The sequence below is a fragment of the Scomber japonicus genome, chromosome 4, assembly GCF_027409825.1.
Source record: "Scomber japonicus isolate fScoJap1 chromosome 4, fScoJap1.pri, whole genome shotgun sequence".
NCBI classification, from domain to species: Eukaryota; Metazoa; Chordata; class Actinopteri; order Scombriformes; family Scombridae; genus Scomber; species Scomber japonicus.
Genome location: NC_070581.1, coordinates 11,842,939 through 11,864,080, shown reverse-complemented (window position 1 = coordinate 11,864,080; position 21,142 = coordinate 11,842,939). Strand labels below are relative to the sequence as shown.

General features: G+C 39.8%; 1 protein-coding gene across 1 annotated transcript; it reads right to left on the bottom strand.

The window, feature by feature from the left end:
- Window positions 1-1,799: 1,799 nt before the first annotated feature.
- Window positions 1,800-20,336, bottom strand: arih2 (ariadne homolog 2 (Drosophila)). Its single transcript, XM_053317669.1, has 15 exons — window positions 20,224-20,336; window positions 14,152-14,697; window positions 11,349-11,416; window positions 10,912-10,984; window positions 10,245-10,386; window positions 9,038-9,159; window positions 8,505-8,614; window positions 7,742-7,859; window positions 7,511-7,561; window positions 7,143-7,164; window positions 6,034-6,185; window positions 5,348-5,491; window positions 4,801-4,869; window positions 4,516-4,641; window positions 1,800-3,861 (listed from the first exon to the last, which is right to left on the bottom strand). The coding sequence occupies exons 2-15, from the start codon at window positions 14,416-14,418 to the stop codon at window positions 3,790-3,792; spliced, it is 1,536 nt and encodes a 511-aa protein (XP_053173644.1). The 5' UTR covers window positions 14,419-14,697; window positions 20,224-20,336; the 3' UTR covers window positions 1,800-3,789.
- Window positions 20,337-21,142: the final 806 nt, after the last annotated feature.

Below are 21,142 nucleotides of genomic sequence, written 5' to 3'. Positions count from 1 at the left end.
CAAATTATATCTGTAGTGAGGTCACACAAAGACACTGACAAAAACGTGGTTTTGTGTACACCTGCCATACAGATTTATAGCAAGTAACAGCATGCGAAATTTAGAACTCTAAATTCCCACTCTATGAATGTGACACTAAAGTTACAGGTGCGAATTTTGACACCGTTTCTCTACAGCTGAATCCGATTGGTCAAACGTAGAGTACATCTTTCCAATCAGAGGGCAGATGGTTGTGACGCGTTCTCCTTGCAGGTCCTTGGATTTTAAAACATGGGTATATTATAAGAATACGACAGTTGTTCATGCATCAATGATTAAAACATAGAGAAAAATACTATTTTACAGTCATATCTGAAGATGATGATAACGATGCAATCAGTGGAACATAAAGAAAGCCTGAAATGGTTTAGTTGTTGTATATATTGTACACATAAAGTATATTATTGCTAATATTCTGCAGTGCTTTTTATGTGTTCACGTTTTTTTTTAAATACTTTACAAAGGCTACTTGCAAAACATCCCCCATACAGCATTCTTAATATAGGAATAAACACTGAGGGTGCAGTCCTCATCATGCTCCATGTTACTGTGAGATGGTGAAACTGGGTCACAAACAGAAGGCCATGCAGAGCAGTGGAGCAGTTAATTTTGTCTTGGCACAAGTCTACACTAACTATATTAGGCTGCAGGCACTTTAGCCCTGTGTAAAACGTGCCAATCTGATAATGTCAGAGGTGGCCTGGCTTTCTGCTGCACATGTCAATACTGCAGTGACTGTTGAGAAGCACTCAAATCCTTCTAAATCCCCCAAACCCAGGCAAAATCCCTCCACTTCTCTTTACATTCACTCAATGTGCCGTTCTTTTGTAGGGAGCTGTTGTTGGAAAAGCCTGCAGTAACTACTGCATGACAGGTGCATGGCAAAAAGGCCTGCAGTGTGTATCATTCTGTCATTTACATTGGTAGCACAGGTGTGAAAGATCTGTAATCCCTATAAATGAATGGTCTATTCAGCACATGTTAAAGGGTCAGGCAATAACATGGAACTCTATCTTAACAATCACAAGAAATTCTTTCTATAACTATATACAGTATGTACCAGAAAATTAAATTGAGTGTAAATACAATTATCTTTTTTATCATAAAACAAATGCAGACCGTAGAATTGCACCTTACATAACTAAAATAATACCTTTATTGTATATATTTATTGCCCCAAATTGCTTGAATGTAGACTGTATCCCTGTAATTTCTCCTACAACACCCTGATCCTCTTACAGCATTAAAGCAGTCAAATGCAGTTTTTCTATGACCAATAGTTCTGCTTCTGTTTACAAAAACAAGGTTGTTGGTGATATATGAAATATTTTGACTGGTACTGTATTCTTTCACATCTCAGCTGCATTTTTTTTTTAATATACAAAAAACAAAAAATGTCATGTCATGTCATATGAAACTTCTGTTAAGGGGGCAAGAAAGAGACATTTCTTTACAGGATTTTTAATTCATCACATTAACTCAGCTAAAATGGGAAAAACCTGAGACAAATACCCTATGAATTTTTTTTTTAACTCTATTACTTTTTATTTGAAACAAGCACTTTCCCAAATATTATACAAGTTCAATTCAGTTATAAATGTTGTCCCTGTTGTGTATGTATGTGTGTGTGTCAGTGTGTATATGTGTAATGAATACACAAGAGACAGGGTCCGGTTTTAAAAACTCTCAGTAACTCTATTTCTGTATTAATGTACAACCGTTGAAAATTACAGCAATTTTTTTTTGGTAGTTTTTTTCTCTTTTCTTTTTTTTTTTTTTTAAACGATCTATCTACCAACAGCCATTTTCCAGAAGAAACATGAACAATGTGAGCGGGGGGAAAAGAAAAAAAAAAACAAGAGAAATAAAGTGAGGGGATGAATGTAAAGTAAGACAGAAGAGCACGAGATGGGGCGGAGAGAGAGAGAGAGAAGACAAATTAACAGTTAATGTTTATCTTCTGCTGCGGAGTGTTTGAGCATGAGTGTGTGAATGTGTGTGTTTGCATGCTATGTCAGTGGGTGGTGCTGTAGTGTGCATGAGTGAGTGGATGAGATTACACTTGCTGCTTCAAAAACAACCATCATCTGATCTGTGGAGGTGAACAGGTTTTGCTCACCCTGCCGGCACAGGTCAGGCGCACACCGGTTTGGATTTACATTAGCCGAACACAATCAAGCAACAATACCAGTATAATGAGAATAAAAAGACACAAGAATGGAACTGAATAATTCAGCAGTTTTACTTTGATCACGATCACTCGCAACGGTTTGCTGGCAGTTCTGGTCGGAGCAGGTTTGGCACCAACACAAACACAGGAGGGGAAGGTGTGTGTACTGTGAAACACTGGCAACAAAATCTGTCATTTATACACACACACACATCTTATTCTTTAGGTTCTTCTGTAAATGAACATGCATCATACATAGGAAAATACTATATTTCGTTTGTTTTTCAAGTAATTTAGGGAGTATGTGGGGCTGTGGGGGGTCACCATTTTTTCACAGTAAACACACCATATTCATATACGTGGCAGAATATCAGGAAAAAAAAGCACTTTTACAATAAAAGTCTTCATAATCTGCCATTTAATTGTTCATTGCACATGTCCTGGTTGATACAGTTTGTTAAAAACAGAGCCAGAACAGTGGCAATGACATGTTTCACCCAGATGTATCACACCCTACTAGCCGGCACACTTTTGCAATAGCTGATGTAAACAAACATCTGTTTCCGTACAACTTTCAAGAATTACTCCCATCATATTTGTCGTAGTGAAACGTTTTATTCATTGATTTACATCAACCTACTGCAGCCGAGGAAAGAACTGAAAATTAAGGTGTAGAAAATTATGAATTTCAACTTTGTGTGTGTGTTCAGGCCAATCCAGGAAGTGATACAGCTAATACTACCAGCAAGTGGCTGCTAGGTGGTATGGTCTCATAAAACCACCAAACTCATTATCAGCGCCATCTCCTTTAAGGTGCAGTGTGCAGAATTTAGTGGCATCTAGCAGGACTGACTTGTCAGAAATGGAATATAATATTCATAAGTATGTTTTAATTAGTATATAGTCATCGGAAAATTGATGTGTTTTTGTTACCTTAGAATGAGCCCTTGTCTATATAGGGAGTGAGTCCTTTTCCATGGAGCCCACCATGTTTCTACAGTAGCCCAGAATGGACAAACCAACCCCCTAGAGAGAGGGCTTTTCATGTTTTTCCCAGTTTCACAGCCACCATAGAGGGAGAGGAGGGGTACTGAGTTGGTTGCAATCTGCAACCTCACCACTAGATGCCACTAAATTCTGCACACTGGTCCTTTAAAGGAAAATTATTCCTGGTCCCTGTAACAGCTCTGACATTTAACAGGCTACAGGTTGCCTTCAGCTCCTCATGTGAGAAATGGGCATACCCACTATTTTCAGACAAATGAGACCTCAAAAAAATTGACCTTCACGATCAGTTCTGAAACGTTGCGACAAGTGTAACCATGGTGAATGTGATGCTCTGAAGCCAAAACATGTAAATGAGGATGAGGGAGGGGAGATACAATCGTGCCATTCTGTGACCCTGCAGCATTATAGGAGTGAGATGAGGGAGAGACAGAAAGAAAGAAGCTGATGAGCGAGTGTAGAGAAGCGTAAGGAGAGATCAGGGTGACTGCACCGAGGGATGGTCATGGAAGGAAGCAAAAGTGGGAGACAAGGAAGAAAGGAGATGCTGGTGCTTTGCAGTCGCGATTGGAGCTTCAGGTGTCGTGGAAATCCTTCAGCAGCGTGCGTCGCCTCTGCTCAGCAATGTGCATCTGATTCTCCAGATCCTGTAAAAACATCAAATACAAAAAAAAAAAAAAATCAGTGATGCTTTAAGACCCAAACTTTTCTCATATCTACATTCCTAAATAAAATAACTTTTATAGAAGATGGTCTTGATTGGCTGTTCTATTAGAAGTTGATAAAGAGTTGCAGCACATGGAAAAGTTAAATCATATGTGAGCATAACACTGGTAAACCATGCTTTAGAGACTTTACCATCCACAATGCTTTGAATACTTTTAAATGAAATATAACTAATCTAGAAAGAGTTTGTGTTTGATTCTATTTTAGGAGTTGTGTGATACTATTTCACTATTTAGAAGGCACTTTTTTCCACAGCCAATTGCCAATTCCCCTCACTTGATAAAGGTTACCTGTGTTTGCTTAGAACAGAAGTTTCTATTAATGTATATTTTTATCAGTCTTCCAAACCAAACTGACAAATTTAGGCACACATATTAAAGATGACATTTAGCTTCTAAATGTCTCTATTCTCTGGGTACAATTTATACAAAAAAAATGCAACAACAGGCTAATGCTCACTTGGTACACACTTTAATCAACAGGGCCACACTTTGACCTTTAGTCATCTGTCACAGCTATTGTCATTTTACAGCTAGTCTCCTCTTACACTCCTATCATTTATTATCCTCTCTCACCCCTCTGTCACTGGCACTGAGTTCCCCCTCGGCTCCCACCACTCCTCTTTCATAGGTGTCCGCCCGCTCCACCTTCCACGACAGGTTTTCTATCTCTGCCTCCAGCTGGGCCTGCTGGTACTCAAACTGCAGACAAGGACAGATAAACATATCAAATTAGTCTGTTTCAAAAGAAAAGCATAATTTAAGACAATTATTATTGGACTCAAAACAGGCTGTAGGAGAGGTAAGGATTGAACTACGTGTGTCCTGTAATAGAGAATAGGCAGTGTGTGTGTTTCTCACCAGTTTCTTGCGTGGGCCGGACTCCATGTAATAGGCGTAGGGGTATGTATACTGCAGTGTGTAGCGACACTGGAAACAAAAACACAACACACACACACACACACACACACACACACACAAATGTTGTATTTAGTGCGGAAATATTTGAAAAATGTTCACTCAATATGAATTGAATAATCATATTAAACCTTTAATGAAGTCAGTGTGTAAATTGACACAGACAAATCATAAGACAGATCTTCACTGCAATGTTTTATAATCATCCAATCAAGAGAGAGAAAGTGAATCAGGTGATCTGTCCTTTTCCCATAACATTTAACAAAAAAAGAGGTGTGATAAAGTTGATTTTATTGTGGTAATGAGAATTCCTCAAATGTGTGAGCGTTAGCAGCTAAGTCAGCCATCAGGCCCACTGTTCTTTGTTTCTCCGCAGGCAGGAATTATCTTAAGTTTTAAATTGAAATTGAACAAATTTGTCAGTTAACCTATGTATTCATCTTATGTGCATCGACAACACACATGCAGACACTGTTCAGTCTGTGAGTACCTTAGCCAGTAGCTTTGCAGCATTGTGAAGGTACTGCCAGTCGATCCAAGTTCCCAGGTTGTTCATCACTCTCTCCTGGATCTTCTCCTGGATCCTCTGGTATGTCTGAGCCTCCAACTGCAGAGACTTGTTATGATTCTCCCACTAGTGGAGGAAAAGGACAAAAGATAAAACAAATAATGAAAGATGGGACAGATAAAGAGTATTTTTCCTTGAATATCTAGCGCTACATTGGATTGAAACTGTGCTGATAAAATTCTCTAGAAATGAGCAAAGTGAGCGTAGTGTCTGAGGTCCTGAGAACATTTTTTGTTTTACATAACTGTAACTCAAATCTTTCATACAAGAGTACAGGAGGAAATCTGTTTAACGTTTATCTCCCTCTGATCAAAGACATTTGAAATAACAATTGTGAGTTCATTTGGTTTTAGTATCTCTAAAACCGGGTTTTGAGGCTTGGAATTCCACCAACGATCAACAGATTTCTCCTCCAGTTTCAGCATTAGTGTAGAAAGGTATACAAAAGTAAAGGATGAAATGGTTTTTGACACACCAAAAACACCAATAGGGTTTTGTCAATTACTTTTATCCAGGAAGTTTTACTGAGCATTGTGCTATTAAATATGTTTTATTTGATGCTATTCAATCAAAATGGAAATGGAAATCCAAAAAACAAACACCCTCACCCTCTCAAAGTAGAAGAGGTATTTCTTGAGGGCCTCCCTGGCCTGAGCCTGTTGACTCTGGTTCACTATATCAGGATTTTCTTTGTAGCGACTGCACTCGTAGTATTCACTGCCATGAGTCTTCCAGTCACCAAGACACATCCAGCAGAAGTCTGTAAGGGGACAAAACACATATAAAGCATGTATGGAAGCTCAACTGTTTCTCCCTACTGGTAACAAGGATTACACAGCATGTACAGTAACTAACACTGTTTACAAGTTTACTTTTACACAACAGCCTAAAACATCAGCTGTGTTCTCTACAAAATAGTCTACAGCCCCTCTAAACTGCTTGATAATAGACTGTGGTTGGTAATGTATTTAAAAATGTTTCCAGACCATGAAACACAGCTGGATTTAACATCTGTGGTCCGATTTACAAAATATGATAACTGAAGAAGACGTTTGTGACTTGAGGGACATATTTACGACTTATTCCAAATGGTTTTTTTTGAGTATTTGACTAAACTGTATGCTGTTTTATGACTCAGCTGCCATCAGCCCAAAGATTCAAAGACGAGGAAAAGCCTTTACAATTTACATGGATTCAGGCAGACAGACAACCCAGGAAAAAATCAACAGTCCGAAAGAATGGCAGGACCTGGCCAGCAGCTCCCCAACAAGCAAATAAACAAGCAATAAACTGACCAATGTACTAAAACTTAATAAATTGACATATTTGCCTGCCATATGTCAGTTTTTCTTGTTTGTAAATAACATCCGGTTGTAAGTTCCGTTGCAGAGGACAGCAAATGCTAAAATACTCCAACTTTTGACAGCAATGCTATCTGTGATTACCGTTGCTGGTATTCACTGCTGGCCTCATAATTTTACCATCCTGCTCTCATCCACTAAAATGATAACCAATTTGCCGTCTATCGTCTGCTTGAATCCATGTGAAGGCAGCATTATGTGTTATCTTTCACTTTGAAATTTTAAGTTCTAAGTTCTGTTAGTCTTTCCTCTTATATATCACACCACTAGGTGGATGCAAAGTGCCTCGCAGAACAGTGATTTCATGCTTCACTGGATTATACTGGAGGTACAAAATTCTGAGATGCACTACTTACCGTGTTTACACTTGGAGCATTGCTGAAATGAAAAGAGACATAGTAGGATGTCAAATTAGTGAACCAGAAACCTGAAAACAACTAAACACGTCAAATCAATACAAGTGAATGAATCTGAGCAAATACGCAACTAAATGTTTTTATGAAAAAACAGTAAATTGCTTGCTGTGACTCATCTGGTGTGACACATACTAATTAGAAAATATGTTAAGAGAAGCAAACAACAGATAACATATCTTTCCAGAAATTCAGTGTCAAAGAATTAAAGTGTCAAACTATAAAATTGCAGACTTCAGCTCACAGAATCAAAATATATTTTTAGCATATCCTGTGTTCTGGGAAAGTGTGACTTTTCAGCTCTGACTCACCATGTGATTGCATCCTCCGTTCTTCTCAATGCAGATATTGCACTTAGGACACTGAGGGAGAAAAACAATCAATTCACATTTCACAGATGGCTTAGGATTAATAATGTAAATAATGTTTTACAGTGTTTTCAAATTGTGTGAGATTGTCTGTTGCCCTATGTGTGTATAAAACTGATGTATGAAACTGTGTGTGTGTGTGTGTGTGTGTGTGTGCATGCAAATCCATCATACATCTTTAGTGTGTGCGCTGATGTAGTTAGCCGTCTCTGAATCGTCGGCACATTTGGTCAGCCATTTCCGGATTGTTGCACAGTCTGTGGGTGCGTGGTACATCTGACGGCATTTAAAACTGATAGAGAAGAAAAGATGATTCACAAAAAAGGACTCACATTTGTACAGTTTACAAGGACACAACGTAACAGCCTCATTATTCACATTTAAAAAATGCCTTCATTTTTGTCAGAAAATAACATAACATGCAGATATCTGTTCAGTCTTTGTTGTTGTTTTAGTTTTTTCTGTTTTTGTCAACTGCACGCCAAATTTCACAACAAGTTCCTTATTTAAAAATCTTACTCCACTTACTTCCACTTAAAGTAACTTGTTCTTGGGCTGTATAAAATGTCATGGAGCATACCGATGTTACCACAAAGTCTTTAAATAAGGGAAGTACAAAGAAAAATAACTGCTTCAGGATAGCAATTACACATTCAATTCTTGATTCAGTGCGATATTCAAATACAACCATATTTCACAGGCTGCAGACAGGCCACAGAACCTCATCATGTCAGACTGACTATGACAAAGCTTAAATTGGGTTAAAAAGGCGAGCAAAAATAAAATGATTACTCCCGCAGTTGTAGTTGTGACATAAATATTACAAGTTAAAGATGAAACCATTTAGACCAAATATCTATGCATCTATCAGTGTAGCTCCTGTATATTTGCATGCTGTGTGTGTGTGTGTGTATGTGTGTGTGTACATGTGTCCTACCAGAAGACTTCACTGCAGCGGCTACACTGCACCCTGCGAGCCCGCGGCTCTTGCACCTTGATGACAATGGGACAGTCTGCACCCGGACACAACTGCAATTGGAAGTGACTCTGCAGGTTGGAAAGAGAGACAAAGATACATCAAGGCTGTCAGAAGATAATTTGTTTTGATTTTGTTGGATGGACAAGTTAACTGCTAGGTCAGGGTTTTTTTCAAAGATAAAAAAAATAGACATAAAAAGCAGCTGGGTAGACTGGCTTTCTACAGGAAAACTGTTCTGATGAAAACTTATATAATGTAATCATTTGCATAAATACATTTAGATGAAAACCCAGCTAGCAAAACAGACAGTGAAGAGAGTGATGATTCAGTTTTAATGCCGTGTGAATGAGTATCAAAGATTCACTTGTCAAAACAAACAGACTTACTGAGTTTTTTCTCCCTTTCTCACTCCCTCTCCACATACCTCTGACGTCGCATTTCGCTATACATGCAGATTCAGCACACACATACACACATAGACAGACACACACCTCGACATAGTCTCTGAAGAGGTAGCGTCTGTATTTGTCCTTCAGCTCCTCTCCTGGCAGCAGTGGCAGGACAAAATCTTCTGGCATTTGCAGGGAACAGTCCTGAGCCATACACGAGATACCTGGAAACACACACACACACACACAATGTTTTTATAAAAGTCCTGAAAACTGAAAATGTACATAGAGGATACACATACAAAAGGCTGAAACTATTACGGTTTGCATTTCTTTACAAAATGACATCCGTCACTTAAAAGTTTGCGTATGACTGGAAACATTCCACTGTGGCTGTGTTTGGTTTTAGTGGACTGGTTTCTAGTGTTACAGTGACCCAGAAATCATATTGGGGTCATCTTTCATTATAAAAGTGTCCTTCAACCAGCTGATAGAGAAACACTTATCAGGCTTAGAAGGGCTCTGACTTTATCAGAGGCATTGAAAGTAGCACAGGGACATACCACGACTTGCTGCATACAACACACACACACACACAATAAAGTGCTTGTGCTCCCACACACTCACAACTAACGGACAAGAAGTCTGGTAAGCTGTATGCACTTTACCACACACATACAGCATAGAGCATACTGCACAAAAACGTATTACTGATCTGTGAACACACCCACACATCCATCTGCTCTCCTGCTAACACGCACACACAGTCTCACAGTCTAATAATCATAAGGCTGCTGTAGGAGCTCGTCTGCCTGCTAAATTTTACACCAGATAGGAGCCACCAAAACCTCAGATTACACCTTCCTTATCTTCAAAGTCAAATGTCACTCTTGGATTTTACACACACCCACTCACACACACGCACACAAACACGTAAACAGATATGAACCTGTGCATTAAAAACCCCACCAGGATGTGCAGGCTTTGCTGACGGTAAAAACAATATAATTAAGTGACTGTCGTAGCTCGTCATGATAAATTAAACACCAGTCTGCAAACACTGCAAGTCTGGGAGGAAAGCGGAGGCTAAAATAAACTTTTTCGAAAAAGATCAGAGACTGAAACTGTGATAAAAACCTTGAGTGAATAAACACACACACACTCACAAGAAGGACAGATGTAACGATACATGAAGAGACACTTGGGAGCTCAGATCAAACCAAGTGTGAGTCACCCACTCTCATACCAGCTTTGATCACTACACAGACACATGCAAACACACACACACACACACACACTCTCTACCTACCCACTCCCATGCCATCTTTGACCAGTACAGTGCAGTGCTGCTCCCAGCATCCTTTGCAGAAGGAGTGCTGGCAGGGAAGTGCCAGCAGGGAATCTCTCCGTACGACCTGTAGACACACACCACACTGGAGGGACTGAGGGGCCTGAAACACACAAACACATGGATAATTAGCAAACACTGTACTGGAGAACCTGGAGGGGAGCTCAATACACAAACACACTCAAAATAAAGTAAAAACAAAGATAAATAACATCTGTAGCTCTAATATTTAGGAAGATTAGAGACATGTTACATAAAACTCAGCTAAAATCAACCAGTTGTTTCAGTACTGCTGCGTCATAGCAACCAGATGACTGTGTGGCCTTAAAGTTACTTTTCTGTGAATACAGCAGTGAATCAGTGGCTACATGCAATGACTGATTATTGATTCCAGGCTCAAACTACTCATTATACCTGCAATAAACACTGTCTCAAAAGGACATTAAGGCTTTATTATGGCTTTTACACAATGTTTACTAATGCATGTGTATGGTCTGCAAGGTTTTAATCATGGTGTCCACACAAAGGACAAAGGGCACCCATAAGCAGTTTTGAAATAACATGTGAGTGATATAAAAACATGTAAGCAAGTCATGTGAAAGAGCGTTTGTTCCTGTTTGTTACTCACAGTGACTGATCTGCATGTGCTGCTGGGCTGAACCAGCGCGTCTGACAACAGCAGAGACGAGTTGGACTTATATCTGTGGGAAACATGGACAGAGTCAAGGAGAGTGTGTGTGTGTGTGTGTGTGTGTGTGTGTTTGACAGAGAGAAAATTTTAAATTGCAGTAGAAAAGAATGAAAGGTAATATACAAATAAATGAATAAGAATAGGAGAAAAACAAGTGGTGGAGGAAGATAACAGAAGATAGAAAGAAAGAGGAAGTACAAGAAAACGGCTAAAAAAGGTGATACACACTTGAGAAAGGCATGAATAAAAATGCAAAACAGGAAGGAAGGGTGGCTGAATGATGAATGATGAATGATGAATGGTGATGAAAAAGATGGGTTGCAGGACTGGAAAATGAAAGAGGCAGGAATTAGGGAGGAGGAGAAGAGACATACCTGTCCAGTATTTGTGTAACCTGCCAGTGAAGATGCACCAGGATCAATTTTGCTACTGCTGGTAAAACCTGAGAGAGTGAGAGCGAAAGAGAGAGAAAGTCACAAAACAAAAGAGAGAGAGAGAGAGAGAGAGAAAGAGAGAGACCACTGAAATGTTACATGAGTGTCAAGACAGACGTCACTCACTTCAGTCAGCTCGTCTGTAATGATGCACAGCTCTCAGTTCTCCACAGTTTGGCTTGTTTTGACTTTAATTGATGAAAAGCTGACAGTACTGCTGATGAGCAGGAAACCTAAGCCCACTGCAACCACTGATAACACAGTTTCCTAAGTACATATATTTTGGCTGCATACCAAGTAACCTTAAAAATCAAAATATATTTAAAAAATGTAAAATAAAATAATCAAAGAAAATATGGACTGCTTAAAACAATTATTTGATTAATGTGAAGATTGGTCTCCTCTTCTCCATTTTACTGCCAAACACACTTTGTTTTACTGATCATTGAAGGGACAAAATAAGCCATATGAATCTTGGACTTCATTTTGACTAAATTAAATAAACTAATAATTAATAGTTTTTTTATATTCTATACATACAATATAGTGGTTTAGAGGCTGAACTGACTCCATTAACGCCCCTCTGGTTCTCTGCTTCAATTTATCAGAGTAGAAAAACAGAGTTCCTGCTGATGACTTGATGTATTCTCTCCACTGTAACTGTGCAGTGAATATTCGATGAGGCAGGAAGTTAACTCGGGAGTATTTAGGATTACATTAGCACCACAAGCCAGACCTTGTATTGTTAGAAAAGCCTGGAGGTAAATGATTCAAATGAAGTAAAATGACTGATAAGCGCTCCCTTCGTTCACCTACTGCCATCAACAAACACACGACTGCTCCTCTGGGAGCTGCTCACTTCTGCACACGGGGAGCTGGAGGTGTGATTCTGTGCAGCTGCCAGTGTGAAGTAAAGCCTTACAGCAGCAGCAGCAAAAGGCGAGTGAATAAAAGTAAGCTTTGAGCCTGGACCTAAAAGATTCGATTGGGGGGGGGGCAGATCTGATAGGGAGGGCGATACTGTTCCACAGTCTAGGGGCTGGAACCCGAAAAAGTGCAATCACCCCTGAGCTTAAGTTTAGATCTTGGGGACCCCCAGGAGCCCCAGGTCAGCCTACCTGAGAGACCTGGACGTAGAATAAGGGGTTAGAAAGTCTGTGATATAGGAGGGGGCCAGGACATTTGGGGCTTTATAAACAACTAAAAGAACCTTAAAAACAATTCTGAACCATATAGGTATATAGGACCCAAGATCAGCATCACCAATTCAGTATCTGACTAAATGTGAAATATGGTCAGTCTCCCCTTCTGTTGCTGAGTTGAATAATGGCCAAAAATGTGTTCTTGCACAAGATGATGGTGACACCTTTGACTGACCTTTGACATTTTGGATTTTAAAATGTCATCACTTCATCATTTTCTCCTATTAGACATTTGTGTGACCTTTGACCACCAAATTCTTATCAGTTCATCCTTGACTCCAAGTGGACATTTGTGCCAAATGTAATGAAATTCCCTTTAGGTGTTTCTGGGACAAAGTGTTCTTGAGAATATGACTTTTGATCTGCGACTAATGTAATCAGTACATCCTTGAGCCCAAGTGGACGACCAAATTGTAAGGGATTCTCTCAAGGTGTCCCAGCGATATCACGTTCAGAAGAATGAGACAGACTGACTTGAAAACATAATGCATCTGGCTGGCACAGAGGCATACAAACTCAGTGTAAGCATGAAAGTCCAAATTCAAGATGATATAACCTTATGATTACTGTTACTGTTGATTACATAATGATGCATGAATATCAGTGAATCCACTTAAAAAAACATATTCTTAAACTGAGATTACTATTAGTGAGCTTTTACTTTGTCCTCATGTGTTTCAGGCTGATAATTATAAAAACTATAACCTCAATTTAGTGCAGCCATGCACAAAAATATAAAGGTACAAATCTGAACACAATGTATAAATAGGAGGTAGGCATCTTCAACTTTTGTCATGGCCTTCCATTCATGCTACGTTTGCATTTTCTACAGCCACAAAACTGCAAAATACATTGACATGTCTAAAAGTTGTCAATCCATTGTGAACAGAAAAAAGTGAGCTTTAGTAAGACAGCGGCATATGCCCTCAAACACACTGTGGTGCAACTTAACAGAAATCTTACAAATCTTACTTTCTGTTGCCACATTTATCTGTCGTCATTTATCCTGAAAGGTAGACTGAGGTCATCGTTCAGCGTTTACATTTAATTTGTGAAATTACTTTGCAAGCATGAAAGAATGATTTGATTTATTAGCATTAATGAGCTGTAATCAAATCACTATCTTACACTCATGCCATCCTCGGATGACAGAGGCACAAAAATATGTCGGTGAGAAGAACTAAAGTGCACATTCAACTTAAACGAGAACAGGTGCGACTTTTTTCTAAGTCAAAACTGCATCAGTGTGGTGGTAGCTCCTATTTTGTCCTAAATAAAGCAACATACAGCAAAAAGAATGGTTAACATTATTTTTGCTTTGAATTGTTTTACTCAGTCAGCATACAGTGGCCCTTAAGATCAATGACAGGTGTAATAAGGCCTGTTTCAGACAGAGGCTGAACTGAAGGGGCTGCATAAAAAGACCAATATATGAGAAAATAAGGTGTTTGTCCTTTTATCTGATCCTGCTTTTGGAAACATTTATATTATTATATTATTATATTATATTTCACATAGTCCTGATACAGACACACACTCACCTTCAGTGCAGCAGCCACAGTGTTCACCTCCTCTATCAGCACCCTCTGACTCTCTTTGTAGGTCAGACAGGTGAACTGGTACTCCTCCGGATCGAAGGAGTCGGCGCCCTGTTGCTCCACGTCGCTGGCCACGCCCTCATAGTACCCGGCGATGTCGCCCTGGTCGTCCTCTTCTCCTCCATCGTCCTCGTCCTCCTCTTCTTCAGAGTTTACCCCGAAGTCTTCCTCGTTGCTGTCCGACGCCTGGCTGTTCATGTCCACAGACATCCAGTCAATTGAGTCAACCACCCGCACAGGTAGACGGCCCGCCTACCTGTCGGATCCCAACGGTCCTATCGGTTGAAATGGCTCGTACGAAGCTCCACCTTCACCTGCCCTCGCCACTGCCCGTCCGGTCGTGTCGCTGTTCAAAAGGCACCCTGGCTTTTCCTGTCGGCCTGAGGCGCGTTAAGAGCGCGCTCAGCAGCAGCGGAAGAAGCAGAAGAAGTCGCACTCGCCGTCACTCATTTGGAAGTTGGTTACTGAGTGATCTGAAGAGAAAAAAGACTGGGGGAGAGAGAGGGGACAGAGAAAAAGATGCAAAAGAGTGAGAGTTCAATAAGAAACAAGTGATAAAGAAAAGGAGGAATGGAAAAAAACATAAGAAAGCAAAGAGAAAAGTCAAATAACAGTGGGTCTTCTGTTAGATTAGACTGTATGACTAACTGGAGTTGATAAAAATGTTTTCTCTACATTTGGCCCACATTTCCTGTAAATGTTCCACATGGGGCTGGGTGATTATGGCAAAAATCAAAATCACGATTAATTGAACTTTTAACCTCGATTACGATTAATGAACGATTATCTCCACCGTTGATGACCAATTATGTATTTTCAGTTTCTTTTGTTTTGTATTTTACACTGCCCTCACATGATATTTTGTAATAGTATCTTTAGGGAGTGAAAATAATGATGTTTTAAGGTGTGGCGCTGTGGTTAATGTCTAGTTTACTTGATTAGAACTATGTAAAGATCATGGTTTGGGTTAAAATGATAACGGGAGACAAGTTTTCAAATTCCTTAAAGATATGCAAACTTTACTGTCATGGCAACAGTGAACACCACGATTAAATGACATGAGCACGATTAAGTCGAGTTTCGATTATTTTCGATTAATTGCCCAGCCCTAGTTCCACACTTTTCAAATCAGTTTATATACTTCACTGCAGTACAGTACATTTACAAGACAGCTACAGCACATTAGCTGCATTCACAATAAATCAATAATCAGGAAACACTAATGTAATAGGTGACAGATGAGGTCAAACCGAGCACTGTGCCATGGCTGTATAACATCTATAGTGTCCTGACAATATCAACATATCGACGTAGTCTGACAACATTAAGATGCGTTTACAGAACAAAGCAGCATCAATTCAGAGATACTAACAACATGATGAATCTCCACTGTTTTCAACCAATCCTCCTCCAAACGCTGTTTATTATTTGTTGGAGAGAACCAATTACTAACTCATTCACTGACAGGAAGCCCAGCCATCTGCATTATCACTACTGCGGAGGTTAATGGAAACTGCTGAGACACACACACACACACACACACACACACACACACACACACACACACAGAGCTGTATCCAAAAGGTCAGTGTAGAAAATATCTGAAGGCGGCCATGTATGTGCAGTATTTCTTACAGCGCCAGTATCTATTAAAAAAATAGTTACGTTGTGCACATTTAAATTTGCTTCACTTCTTTTTATCTGGATCCAGTTCTTTTACTTTGAAAGAAAAATATGCTCAATATACTTTATTATCTGAGTAATGAACTATGGTGACTTCCTTAAAATAGGTTAGACTGCGCCTGACTCCACTGAGCACTTTTGGGAGATATGTTTGACTGGCAAGTAGTTTAGTAGCTGATGATTTTTAATATTCATCTGTTCCTACGGCATGTCAATTAAAAAAAGAGCTTGTTAACTAAAGCCAGCCAGCTTTGATGACAAAGATCTCTTCACTATTCTGGGTTCCAGTTTCTCCAATACACATTCAGGGTGGGAAATTAGCACCAGCCACATGCTGGCAAAACATGAAAGTGGCATGTAGATTTCAGACACAAAATATTGATTTACTATTGATTGGCTGGTGAATTTTTAAAGCCACTGGTAGATGTTCCCATTTTTTAAAAATGCACTTCCCACCCTGCATACATCCACATTTTGATATCACTCCGTCCTTTTTAATTTCATGTTAACGGTGTAGTGAATCATTACTCTATTAAGGTCAAACCACTCTTTTCAATTGAGTAAAACAGAAGCAGGATATCAAGTATCAAGCCGTGCTCATGTTTTTGCTTATTCTAAATAAATAAAAAAGGTACAATTTCTAACACAGCAGGTAATCGCTAGGAGTCTGGAGTTCCTTTCATTCTCCATAAATAAAACTGCAAATTTTCTGGTGGTGTTCAAAAACCAGCCGTCACTCTGTGGAGAATAACAAAGGCTTCCTGTTCTGCCCACAGATTACGTGCACGTATCTTTAAAAACCTGAACTATTTGCCTTTGCAAGTTGACCATGCAATAGTTTCTGATATAATTGTTAAATAAAAAAAAAGGTTTACACTACATATTATCAAAATTATCAAAATGGGACATGTTGTCTCAAACATAAGGTCTCTGCATGACATATTTGCTAGACAGTGCGGTCTGTGGACAAACTGATAGTTGTCATTGCAGACTACATGGCTGACTAGACATGATTAGGTCCAAGGTCCCTCCCTCCAGCCTAGCCTGCACGCTCGATTAGATCACAGCTACAAAAATCTTACTCACCATTTGACTCACTATTTTGTTTTTTTACTGTATGTAAACAATTAAAATCCTCCTCCTTATTTCCTTCCTAAGGATCCACTCCTCTGTCTGGTCAAGTCTGCAGCCCTGCTTGTGCTCCCTGTCTCTGCTTCACAAAGGCAGGATTTTAGTTTTTAACATCAGCTCTAACTCACATAGCCTGTATTTTTCTATGCTACTACATTGAAGATCTGAGGGGTATTGCACGAAACCAGGATAAGGGATTAAGCCGGGATAAATTAGGTATCCTGGCTGAATTTAGCCTCAAATCGGTTGCATGAAAGCAGGTTAAATTTATCCTGGCCCAGTTACTATGGTAATTTATTCTCTGCAGCTAGCCTGCTCCAGACCAGGCTAACAACCAGGCTAAGATTATTCTCAGGGATTCATCTGGCAGTTCTACTGTCAATCATGTGACAAATTAATGGGTTTTACAGCATTTCCACGGTCTTTCTAAATATGTTGCATCATTTCAATTATCCTGCATTAAAATATTACAGATAAATTATATTGTAGTTTCATTAAAGTCTGTTGACTGTTTAATTGCAACAGTCATTTTATAGTCATTCATGTGGTATCATTATTGTGTATAATGTACAGTAGATTTACTTTGTACTATTTACTAGCCGATACTCACAATATTACTTGGCTGCTTCTGAGGCTGAGCAGCATCTGGGTCCTGTTACACGTTATTTTCTATTAGCACCTAATCACTGACTCCATATCCATTATGGGCTAAATGAGCAAGACAGTTCCATAAAATTGACATGATACCTCAAGCCTGGAGTCCAGCAACGCCGTCCCCTCATCTGCAGAAGTGCATCCTGCAGCTGCAGATGTGCCTTCCCCCTGCCCTACACCTAATTATAATAATTGTTTGCACTTAATTATATTTCCTGAGTAGCATGCACTTTTACTTGCCACATTTAAATCAAAGTGTACAACTGTTGATTAGTGGGCTTGGACAGTAACTTCTTTAGTCCTTTAATTGTAATTTTGACAGTTCTAGTGGAGCACTGTTGTATTAATTGTACTTTTTTTTTTTTAAGTATATTTTTGGGCTTTTTGCCTTTGATGTACAGGTTAGTAGAGAGAGACAGGAAAACTGGAGACAGAGAGGGGGAATGACATGCAGGATAGGAGTGCTTGGTGCGGGATTTGAACCGGGGTCACCTGCAGCTAGGGCTGTAGCCGCAACACACGGGGCAGGTGCTCTACCCACTGAGCTATACTTAACCCATTAATTGCACATTAATTGCACTACTTACGTATTGAGCCGGTCCGCGATTGTCTGCCAGGCTTTCTCCCTTTCCTTGATTACAGTGCTTGTGTTGCCTTTTTTTCTTATAATTTCTTTAACCTCATCATGAAACTCCATCAGGAGCTGTTGTTCAGCGGCCGTGAAGAATGAAGCGCGACACCTTTCCATTTTCCAATCTGTGATTCTGTGATCGATGCCATGGGTCTATTTGAGAATGCCGTGAACATGCACTTATCCCAGCTATCTACACCTGGCTTGACATAGCCGCGCCTTTTCATCCTGGCTTGGCGAACGTGCAACCAATTAAGCCAAGATGCGCCGGGCAGGCTAGATCAAGCTGCGCTTGCTCAGTTATCCTGGATTTATTTATTCTACTTTTGTGCAATACCCCTCTGTTGAACACATGCGGGACACACAACATGGGTTAAGGCTTAATCTCACAGTTTAGAGGATTAGCTGAGGATGCTTTCGCTTTGGGTGATGACGGAGAGACACACAAACCCCACCTGCAGTTAACTAGGTGGCAAACCAGAGAGTAACATCGTTCACAGAAGGGCATAAGAAAGATAGTCTTAGGTGGAGATAACTACATTTACACAGCAACAAAGCAGTGCTGCATGACTGGATTACCGATATAAAAGACACTTTACCCATGACATAAATTGCAACTGGTCAACATATCTGTGTGTCTTCAGTCCACAACTGTGATCATTTGGAGGGATTGATTTCATATTCCTAAGATTATTCCTAAAATACTTAAAAAGTGTCAGTTTAAAATGACAACAATTCTGCACTCCAGCTTCACAAATCACACAGGATGTTCCCATACCGACATAGATGATGTGAATGTCCTATGAACTGTGGAAGGTATTCTCCAGCATGGCTTTGTAGTACCAGTGTCCAGCCAAATTTCAAGACCTGGTCAGAAATAGGGTTGCCCTTCCACACACATACAGTTTTATCACATTGTGTTTGGTTAATGCACAGGGATAGCTAATTATGATATCCTGTGCAAAAGTTTCCCCACCATCAAAAAGGAGTTTAAGGAATCATGTAACTTCAGTCAGAAAGTATAGTCTGTAAAAGATACAAACTACAATGTACGTTTATTTCGACACAACAACAATAACAATAATAATAATAATAATAATAATAATAATAATAAACTTAATTAGGATCGCACTTTTCATTCATGATGAACCTGTGAGTGCTACAGTACCAACAACATAGTGCACACTACATCAAGATCTTTAACCACGCCGGTGAGTTAAAGTCACCGATCAAAGCAGTTTGCTGGCACCGTGTTTCAAATGTGACTTCGCAAATATCCACCTGGATAGAAAACAAGGTTAGCCGGGAAAGCCAGCCAGCCGGCCCCAGTGCCAGCCCGGCGACTGACGCCCGGTCTGGGCTAAAAATAGGCTGAAAACTGGGTGACACACATCTTGCTAGGCTAATGTATCACCACGACTCAGCACAGGTCTGATAGCACGTCTTGGGGGATGGGAGGTAAGGGGTTCGCGACGGGATTAAGCAACATAAAAAGCAGCTTGGTTTTTGCTGGATAACGGCGTGTCGGTGTAACTATAAACGGCCGTAAAGTCAAATCCACCAAACGGCTGGCTAATTTACCGTTAGCCGGATTAGCTTTCTGGCTAGCTTGCTGGCAGCTGGTAACGGTATGCCAAATCCGCGACTCTGCCGACTTACATTGTTGGGTACTTTATGAAGACATTTGCAAGTTTTTATTCTCTAAAAAACAGAATATACAACACCCGAGCTAGCATGGTTAGCACCCCCCCCACCCACCCTCCATTTAAACGTCCCCTCTCGTTGTGCCTCCGCCTCTCGCCCACTCTAGACCGGGGATTGAGATGTAAACAAGGCCCTCCGGAGCTCCGGGGTACACAGACACACACAAACAACAGCTGCGTTAATTCCCCCTGGTTAAAGTCGGTGGTATTTACCTCTCGGAGCAGCGTCAGTTCGGCCCGCAGTCACAGCCACAAGTGTTTCAGTATGTGTGGAAATCCAAACAGCGATTTACACCCTGCTCGCTGGTGTGGTAGGCGGAAGATAGACGGTCACAGAGGTACTTATCACTGACGTCACGTCCGCTTTTCTCAAGCTTTCTTCAGTCCATGCAGCCCATTAATTCAACAGTATCACAATAAGAAACATCATTACTTTTTTACTAACATACATGTGTACGGAAGGAGGTCTGATTGGTTTTATTTCATTGAAATTGCATTTAGCAAAAAAAAACCCAAAAAGACTTAGAGATATACTGTATACTCCCAGCATATAGTAAATGTACACACATATAAATGTGCCAAAAACAGAAGGAAAATACTTCAAACTCTCTCCATCCCCAATGCCCTTTCCTCACACTAAACACATCCATCTATATTTCAACATTGCTTGACTGTTGCAACCTTTTTCTTTCACTTTTATCTCAAGCAAATTACACATCTAAATCTAGACATTCAGAGGATTGAATAACCCTATTTTGAGTTTTTTTAAAGCTCTGTATGTTACTAACACTTTGCAGCCAACCCCATCAACAACACCTCACACCTTTCTCTATCCCATCCATAGACACTACATATTATATTAACATAAGATTTTTAATCTTATATTGCACAACTGTGAACACTTGCACATTCTCTTTACATTGTTTTTGTAAATCAATACTAATACTTAAGTGGTCATTATAAAGAGTCCTTTTTCATGTTATCAGCTCATACTGCAGACAGTGTATAATTCCTACTGCAATGTAACGTACATCTAAATATTTTATGTCTGTAGATATATTTAAATGGCCACTTATAGGCAAATGGAACACAAGCGGTTTCAATTTTAAGACAATGAGCTGCTGTTTTGTTT

Excerpts from the sequence above, each read along its gene's own strand:
- arih2 (XM_053317669.1), bottom strand. The coding sequence starts at position 14,418 with ATGTCTGTGGACATGAACAGCCAGGCGTCGGACAGCAACGAGGAAGAC. Across the intron at positions 10,387-10,911 it reads GCACATGCAGATCAGTCACT|GCCCCTCAGTCCCTCCAGTG; the intron begins GTGAGTAACAAA and ends TGTGTGTTTCAG. Across the intron at positions 7,562-7,741 it reads TCAGCGCACACACTAAAGAT|TGTCCTAAGTGCAATATCTG; the intron begins GTATGATGGATT and ends TTTCTCCCTCAG.